At 36.0% G+C, this 10,041-nt stretch overlaps 1 protein-coding gene across 1 annotated transcript in view; it reads left to right on the forward strand.

Moving 5' to 3' along the window:
• The window catches only part of LOC107696606 (neural-cadherin), a 303,591-nt gene that overhangs the window by 114,161 nt on the left and 179,389 nt on the right, over positions 1–10,041 (forward strand). Inside the window, exons 4-5 of the mRNA XM_016497044.1 lie at positions 2,400–2,604; positions 6,604–6,715. Coding sequence (XP_016352530.1) covers positions 2,400–2,604; positions 6,604–6,715 — 317 coding nt within the window. The remainder of the gene's footprint in view (positions 1–2,399; positions 2,605–6,603; positions 6,716–10,041) is intronic.

The following is a 10,041-nucleotide window of genomic DNA, read 5'->3' on the forward strand; positions in this document are numbered from 1 at the left end:
CATTCCCCTCAAGCAGGTAACGTTATTATTGCTAACATAGTGGATTTATCGAAAAATACATTGGCATCATCTGTATTAAAGAGAAACTAATCACTTCATCCGATGTTTAAGTGAAGAAATTAGCCTTGACAGCCTTACTTACTGGACTTCCTCAACTATTGGCTTTGTTCTCTCTCACCGGACTTGTGTGTGTAGGTGATGTAAAAGAGGAAAGCAGGCATTTGGACCAAAGTGAGGCAAGGGAGGGGGAGACTCAAAATGTTTCTAAACTTAAAACGCATTTTTGCCCCGTTCGTGTTGTTTTAATACTTACAATTGATTAAAGTATAAAACATTGTTATTTACAATGCACAGCGTGGTTTTTAATCATATGTTTAGGGGGGACAACCCTCAGATGGGGGGGTCCGGCCACCCCCCCCACCCCGGGATTTCCGCCTATGGCTGCATGTGATGTAACTGTGACGTCTAAGCCAAATTGCCTTTAATTTGGAATGTACAATAAAAAACATGATTTCTGAAAATAAATAAATATGGAATGATCTGTTTTTGCAAATGAACTCTTCATATCACTCAAAACATTGGTGACGAAGCAGTCAAGAGCCAATCAGCATATATCACATCACTGACATAAAGCCTTTGCTTGAACTTTTCCTGAGGCAGCAAATTTTGAATTTGTAGAGAATTTACTGAGAACATATTAAGAATTTTGTGTCCCATGGCAAACAAGATTTGTGATTTATCGTTTAATGTTTATCCTAGACTAATAAATGCAGCGATGTTTTCATTCTCATTGCAATCAACTATAACCTCTCACTGCCAACTTGATTTGTAAATATTTGTGTGTTTTTCCTACTTTGATACTGCTTAAAATGTCATGAAATTGCAGAGACACACTTTAATTGCTGAGTTTTATGTATTCATTGTCTAAGTCTAGACACTGGTCATGATTTGACCCAGTGAGTAAAAAACAGAGAGAATGAAACTGATAATAACAGTGATCTGGAAGACAGATGCACCTTCAGTGAAAATCACAATATTTTCAGAGTATTTTTTAAGCATCAGGATGAAACTAAGTGAGAGGTATTTGATCTATGTCATCCAAAATCAGGAGAAAAACTTTTCCATTTCCGCTTGCTTTCTTCAGTAATGGGTTTGTTTTGCTCCCAATATGTGATAACCAGCACAATACCATATGTTCTTTGATGCTGTGTAATTGTAAATTGTTTATTCTATATTTACACAAGATCAATGAGCCTGTGGTGAATCTCTTACCTGCTGTACCTAATTCCATTTATCTTTACATTTATTTCCTCAACAGACATTCCCTAACTTACCCACATTCAGTTACGACCAAATGTGTGTAAAGATATAATGCATTCACCTTGGAAGTTGGATCGATGGAAACGTATATTTAAAGGGTTAGTTCACCCCAAAATGAAAATTCTGTCATTAATTACTCACCCTAATGTCGTTCCAAATCCGAAAGACCTTTGTTCATCTTTGGAACACAAATGAAGATATTTTTGATGAAATCGGAGCACACTCTGACCCTCCATAGACAGCAACGCAACTGTAATGTTCCCAGGTCCAGAAACGTAGTAAGGACATCGGTAAAACAGTCCATGTGACATCAGTGGCTCAACTTCAATTTTGTGATGCTACGAGAATACTTTTTGTGCAAAAAGAAAACAAAAATAATGACTTTATTCAACAATTCTTTTCCCCAGAGTTACCGTCTTCCGCCATTTTAGAGAGTATTACAATGCATACGCACGCTTTCCCCTAAGCGTAAACAACGCTAATTACGCAGATTACGTTCATGTGCGCACTTTCCCCCCAAACGTAAACAACGCTGATTACGTCGATTTCGTACTTAGGGAACTCTCCAAAATGGCGGAAGATGTAACTCGGGGGAGAAGAATTGTTGAATAAATTATGCTGTTTTTGTTTTCTTTCCGCACAAAAAGTATTCTCGTAGCTTTGCAAAATTGAAGTTGCACCACTGATGTCACATGGACTGTTTTGCCGATGTCCTTGCTACGTTTCTGGACCTGGGAACATTACAGTTGCGTTGCTGTCTATGGGATGGTCAGAGAGCTCTCTGATTTAATCAAAAATATCTTAATTTGTGTTCCGAAGATGAACGAAGGTCTTACAAGTTTGGAACGACATGAGGGTGAGTAATTAATGACAGAATTTTCATTTTTGGGTGAACTATCCCTTTAACAGATTAGCTGCATTGGTGCACTTATCGTTTTATTTAACCCATTCTTCTTTCCTTTTATGTTTTTTTCATTTGTAGAACACCATAATCAATTAGAGTCAATAATCATAATTGATTACACAATAATCAGTTATCGTCAACCAGGTTGTCTCTCTTTTTGTCTTTTCTTATTCAGCTTCCTTGTCACTCCAGCAGTGTCCTTCCAAAAACAGCCAGTAACTTACAGCCTGCTCATCAATCCCAGCAGTCTTTTCAGCATGCAGCCAGAGACAGGGGAGATCAGCCTGACCCGTACTATAGACTATGAGAGTGACCAGCACCGCTACCTGCTGCTGGTGCGGGCCAGTGAGAATCAGGACAGTCTCAGCAGTGCTGCCGAGGTGAGTGCTCTCATATGCTAATGATTTATTTATTTTGTCACTTTAGTGCTTACATATTTGATACATAATAGATATTTTTATAGTTTTTTTTAGAATTTTAATTTCTATATTTCTAAAAAATCAACATTTTTATACAGATTTACAGATTGTGTTCAGAGTTTGGCTAGAAAATGGTTCATTATCTCTTGGTTCAAAAGACTATCTTTGCTTCCAGAGTAAGATCTAATGAGTGATATATAAGAAGTTTTTGCTCGTAACGAAAAGTATAGTAGTAGAAATGTATTCATTTGGTAGTTTATTGGGAAAAAAACATGAATATTACAGTATAATGACTGGCAAGAAGGCTGCTGAAAATAATCTTCAGTATTATGTATTTTTCGAGGGAATTTGACTTCAATAGAAATGTAATACATATAGCAGTTAAATAAACGTGTAGTGGAAAAAGGTGACTGATGATATCTGCAGTAACAACTGTTATAATATTTCATCATGAGTGATTGTTTGATGGTAAGTGATTCATGTCATTCACACATCCACAGACAAATACTTGCATGACTTCAAGGACTTGTATGATTCTGGCTGTCCATTCACAGAAATTTTTAATGCAAAAACTATGTGGTTTGATATATATATATATATATATATATATATATATATAGACAGACAGTTTGTTTTGTTTTTAAATAATGGATCACAGCTACTAGGATAAAATTAATTACTATGAATCCCTGTAAAAACGCATGTTAGACCAACAGAATTCCCCTAAATTTTGTCACAAACACAGTTGTCTGAACAAACAGTTTCATATTGTATTGCGATTTGCAAGCTCCCAGCATTGCAGCAATGTTTTATCACTTGGTGGCATTATATATGTTGCTGTGCTTTTTTTCCCCCAAACCACTGTTTGTTATTTTTGGTCACTGTTTGTTACTGTGTTTAAGATCTGTGTGTTAAATGTGCGTTCATTTCAATTTTAATATTATATATAAACTTCACTTCTATTTTAATTAAGATAGACTGTTGATAATATTCATGTTATTTATGCTTTCCATTCAAATTTTGGTCACTTAGGCTGAAAAAAAAAAAAAAACCTATAAACAAGAGGGTTGGGAAATGTAAAGGCAACAATTTAGCTGAAATCAAAGAGATGCCTAGCAGTCCCGTTCATTCCTTTTACAGTAACATTCCCCTGGAGGATGTAGTCTCACCTCATCATGACTTGATCTGGCTGCTCAGTGATCCATACATCTGTCCTGGCCTGAGGCAGGCCAGCCAAGATCCAAGCTATTAGCTGGGGAATGTCACAAAACAATGCAGCCACCGTGTGACTAACTGCAGATGGGGAGCAAGAGGGCATACAGACAAAAAAATACACTAAAAGACTGACAGACCCTTTTGACTTGAAGAGTCCCGTGAGATGTGGTCCAGAGAGAAATTTGCCTGTTGCATACTCTGCATACAGCCACACCACAGCCCATATGTCACCCTGAAATCACTCTATAACTCTTCTCACATCAGTTTCTGGAGACCCCGAACACCTGTGCTAAAGCACCAGTTACAACAATCAAAACAAACACTGTTTAAAATGACATATTTAACCATGTGCAAAATGAACAGGCTTTAGAGTCAATAATTATGGCCCATTCAGTCACAGTTATTAGGGTTTGCACAATCATGGACAATCTGAAAACTTCAGCGATATTTGTAATTGTTTTCCAGGCCTGAAAAAGCCATGGAAATTTCTGCATTGGATATACATTTTCTATTTATGATCTGCTATAAAAATATAATGTTTTTGAAAGAAGTGTCTTATGGCGTTTGTTTGATAAAAAACTGTAAAAACGATAATATTGTGAAATATTATTACAATTTAAATGCAATTGCAATTTTAATGTAAAACAATTATTTTACATTTATTTTAGTTAATTTAAAATACAATTTTAATGTTTTCTATTCTGTAATATATCGTATTATTATGGTTGTTCATTTTGTGTGTGTTATAAATAAGTAAATAATAAAAAATAAGAAATTAATAAGTTACTTAATTTAATAATAATAATAATAATAAAAATAATAATAATAATTTTGAATGGTACTGTATTTAACCCTTATCCAGTAATCACAAGCTGCTGGACAGATTGCACTAAATTGAATCATATTTGTACTCCCAGACTGTATCAGTCATATCAAATCTATTTTGATATAATATCTTTGGTTATCATTGGTTTTACTATCAACAGAATAACCACTGAGAGTAAAACTTAAATAAAACCAGACTCTGAACAGTTACTGAGATCACAAAACTTTCCCTCAGGGATCTTCCTGTCTTGTAGCTCTTCTTTTGATTTAGCCTTATATGAAGTTATTTTATTTCTTGTGATTTTGGATTATGGTCTCTGTTAGTGTTAGAAATATGAGTAACATTGTAGACTTAGAACTGTAGTCACAATTTTGACCATTTCCGACTTGGCCTGTCTATTTTAATCTTTCCAGTCTCTGAAATTGAAGTGAGTAGGTTATTAAAGTCACTTAGCAACTGCCAGGAAGCTTGAGCTACAGTGTCAGGGCAAAAGCACTCACACAGTGTTTTTCCCTCCTCCAGACAGCAACTTTCATAAGATTGCTTAATTCAGTCTTATGGGAGGCATTAGGTGCCTCTTTTAGCTTCCCTGATGCTTTTGGAACAAATCGGAAAGAACCATAACATGCCCATGTGATATCGGAGGACGTTTGTCCTTTTGTGTTGAGATTTGCTACTTCACTACTGAATTTTCAGGCACAGATGCTTGGTTATGTAAGAACATAACTGCTTGACACCAAATAATTTTGCAGTGGGAAACGGCCAAGATAAAACTGGATGATGGTTATAAGGAGTGATAGGATATGGCCAGGGCTGGACTGGGACAAAAAATCAACCCTGGCATTTTTTGGTCCAGGCGGCCCATCACCACCCATCACCACCCATCACATATATATATATATATATATATATATATACACTATATAATCACACCGGTGTGATTGTATCAAATATAAAAAATATTATTTTTTGTCTTTTGGAAGCTGCATTTAAAATCCACTTGGCTCAGAAATCTGAGGGGGGACGTGCCCCCTCACTTTGAATGGGCATGACACCTCTGATCACACTCATATCACATCTTGTTTTGGATAAGAATAAAACGTCAGGTCCGACAATATCGTGTCTTTTTTTATTTAAATCTAGCTTTATTCGCATTGGCCCATGGAAACCTCTATGAACACACTTGACTTGACTTGGCTAAAAAATCGCGGGGGACGAATTTACACTTTATTAAAAAAGTGTTTACGCATACACTCATGGCGAGCAGCCGCGCACACACATTAGGATAGGTTAGATTCCTGCCTCCGTTGCAGTCCCTATCAAGCACTTTACCAATTCAACTACTCTCTTCTTCTCCTCCTGCCTTGCTCTTTGGCCCGCATCACTCACCGCAGAGCAAGCCTGTTCTTGATAAAGCTGCTGTGAAAACGTGGGAAAAGCCGACGAGGAAGAAGTTGGGGTGATTAGATCTTTATATAGGCGGAGCAAAATACTTCATCGCTCCGTCTATAGCGCATTGTGATTGGATGTTTACGCTGTCAATACAGGAGACAAACCAATGGGCCAATGGCTGCTCGCTGTCCCTGCGTGATGGTTTTCGACAAAAAAAACATTCTGTCAGCCCCTTAAGTGTGGCGGCCCACCGGGAAAATGCCCGGTATGCCCGATTACCAATCCAGCCCTGGATATGGCCTTTAATGCTTGTTAAAAGAACTTATTTGGCAAGGTGTTTTTGAAACGGCAGCAGCTTCCCAGATTCTAAGAAACACTTGGGGCAGTCATAGTGATGTGCTAACTTACAGTATTCCCTGATAATAATTCACAAATCAAGATATTATGATCTGCCCATTTGATCCCTTAACAGTTCTCACCCTTCTATTTTTGTGTCTTCTGGCTTCCTATCCGCATGTTTCTCACAGGTGCGAGTGATCATCATGGATGAGAATGACTGTGTTCCAGAATTCCAGCAGTCCATTTATAGCAAAGACGGTGTCCCTGAGACAGTCACGACCGCAACGTCACTTCTGCAGGGTAAGGCTGTGGACCTGCACATCAATGCACCATAGCCATTACATACAGTAGTAGAAAGACCCAGTGTTTATTTTTATACAATTAATTTTAGCCATAGTTTTAGTCATGCTTTTATTTTTTTGTAGAAGCAAATACCATTTGAAACCAAATATTAAAATATCTGATATATTAATTGAAACATGCATGCATACTAGGGCTGTGCAAAAAAATCGAATGCGATTTTCATGCACATCTTGTCAGTAAGCCGCTTCTGTGATTAGTAGTAAATCTCCAGCATGTGCTTTCAGATGGAGCGGCATTTACTACACAGAGCCATAGATCACTGACAAGCTGCTTTACTGACGAGATGAGCATGAAAATCGCATTCAATTTTTTGCACAGCTCTAATGCATACTTACGTACATACATTCTTGTGAATATCAGGTTCATGAAATATTATAAGTTTGTTGTAATACAATAGATTAGTGAACACATATTCACTATTAACTAGGAGTTTTTCCTTAATAAACTCCTAATTTGCTGCTATTTGACAGTTTGTAAGGTACTTGTTGTAGTTATGTTTAGGTATTGGGTAGGGTTAAGGGATCAAGAATATGGTCATGAATTAAATGCATTATAAGTACTAATAAACAGTCAATATGCTAGCTGTGTGCATGCTAATAAGCAACTAGGTAATAGGGAATAGTGCTCCCTAATCTAAAGTGTTACCCAATACTTTAATTCGTTTTTTATTGCTTATGTTTTAGTCAAGAAGGTTTTAGTTGCTGTTACAAAAAGAGTATATTAACAATGTGACTTTGTTTCGCACTTATGTCATTATGTGCAGATGCTGTAATATTATGTTGCATACTAATATATAAAAGTTTAGGGTCAGTAAGATTATCATTTTATTTTTTAATTTTATTATATCTTTTTTTTTTAAGAAATTAAACACTTTATTTTTTAAGGTCCAATTCTCACTATTAACAAGCCATTAACTATGACTTTTACCTCAATAAACTCCTAATTTGCTGCTTATTGATAGTTTGTTAAGGTAGAGTTTAGGTATTGGGTAGGATTAGGGATGTAGAATATGATCATGCAGAATATGTTCTTAATAAGTACTAATAAACAGCCAAAAGGTTAATAATATGCATGCTAATAAGCAACTTGTTAATAGTGAGAACTGGTCTCTATACTAAAGTGTTACCATTTAATTAAGCAAGGATGCATTAAATTAATTAAAAGTTAAAGTTAATACATTTATAATTTTACAAAAGTTATATTTCAAATAAATGCTGTCTTTTGAACTTACTATTCATCAAATAATCCTGAAAAAATGCAAAATGGTTTCCACAAAAAAAAGGAAATGATACAACCAGGGGTGTAGGCAGCAGACGTGCCTGATGGGCACAGGCCCGCCCACTCTGATGAAAGCCACCCCCCCAGTTTATTATACAAATATAATATTTGTTAAATAATTATTGTTTAATCTATTTGAACACAATTAGAGAACTATTATAACATCTCAAATAACTAAAATAAATAAAATGTGTTTTTGCATAATTCTTGATGAGTTTGATTGACAGCTGTGTTAGGCTATTAGGTGTTATCCAGGCTGTTTCGGGCATGTCGCGCCTGTGAATTAGTGCATGTTCACCCATTCAGTTGGACTGTAATTTGCAGCTGTGTGTTAGAAAATGTTAGAAAAACAGCTGCAATGCATAATTCTGTAAAAAATACTTTTAAAAACTTGCACTGATGAGGGAGAGAGCCCTTCAAAGTCGTTTGGTGTGCGGTGTCTAAAGAATTTAAGACCAGCTATTGCCAGTCGTACTCACGAAGATTAGCCTAATTATTATTATTTTTTTTTTAATAATTTTTGTGACTGACGCCGGCGATTAACTGCACCTGTTTCCTAATTTGTAGGCCTATTAATTTCAATAATGAATTAAAAAAATCACAAACATATTTCTGAATAAAATAATTTTATACACTTTAGTTATATCTAATTTGGCATTTTCAATTAACATAGGCCTGTTACATTCTTCTTATTAGCCTATTAGGCCTATTATTATTAAGTTACTTTTGTTATTAAATTAATATTACAATTAATTTGCCCCGCAATAATTTCATAACGCATCACTGCATAACTGACGTGCTGCGAGGATAATAAAGATTAGGCTAGCTTACTCCTCATTGAAAATGTTTTTTAAAAAGGTCTTTCAAAACAGGTTTATTATACAATGAATTATAGGCCTATAATTAAAATGAACACCGCAATCATCAATGAAAAAGCTTTATTTCAAACACCGACTTTTTAAAAAAGAAAAATAATACGTCGAGAAATATTAAGGGAGTAATACCACAAGGGAAATATTAAGGGAGTAAATTAAAATATTTATATACCGTTATCAGCATATCAAGTAGATTTGTCTCTCGTCGTCTCTGAGAGAATATGCAGAGTTAATGCAGCGTCAGTTTTTACTTTCACTTTCTAGTGAATCGACTGAGATTAAGAGGTTCTCTGCATAACTCTTGCGCAAAATTTTCACGTTGCTTGTGTGATATCCATTGGCTCACCTTACTGGTTCAAACAAATATTTACAATATTGCGACGTAACCAGCCTCCCCACCCACTCTTGAGTTCGCGGTTAGGGACCGCGGATTTGCGCTACTGGACTCCGTCTGTTAGTTAGCCTTGTGCCCGCTCACTTTTGCCCAGGCCCGCCCAAAAATAAAATTCTGCCTACGCCACTGGATACAACCATTTTCAAAGTTGTTAAGAAATGTTTCCTGAGAGCTAAATCAGCATATTTTAATTATTTCAGAAGGATCATGTGACACTGAAGACTGGAGTAAAATTCAGCTTTGCTATCACAGGAATAAATAAAATTTTGAAATAATATAGAAAATGCTTAAAGGGGTCCTGTTATGCTCTTTTACAAAGTCTTGATTTTGTTTTGGGGGTATACTAGAACAGACTCTCATACTAGGTTGTTCGAAAAACATTATTTTTCACATATTTTACATTATTACAACACCTCTGTAAGGGAAACAGGTCAATTTAGCATTGGTTAGCTGGGCCAGTGTGTGTTGTGATTGGAAGCACTCGGCACCTAGTCGGGAAATGTCATGCCCCTTACCATAGCCGTCTGCGAGCTTCCCGGAAAACTTGCGTTGTAGTCCAAACGAGTCGTTCGTTGTAGTTTTTGAAAAGTGATTTATGTTAAATAAAATATCTCCTTTTGAAGTGGACTTTGAACTTTGTAGATCTTTTTTATGCTCAAACAGCAACATTACAGACTAACTAAAGTTGAAAAAGTGAAAAAGCATAATAGGACCCC

This window comes from Sinocyclocheilus anshuiensis, unplaced genomic scaffold (genome assembly GCF_001515605.1).
Source record: "Sinocyclocheilus anshuiensis isolate Anshui unplaced genomic scaffold, SAMN03320099.WGS_v1.1 scaffold502, whole genome shotgun sequence".
Classification (NCBI taxonomy): domain Eukaryota; kingdom Metazoa; phylum Chordata; class Actinopteri; order Cypriniformes; family Cyprinidae; genus Sinocyclocheilus; species Sinocyclocheilus anshuiensis.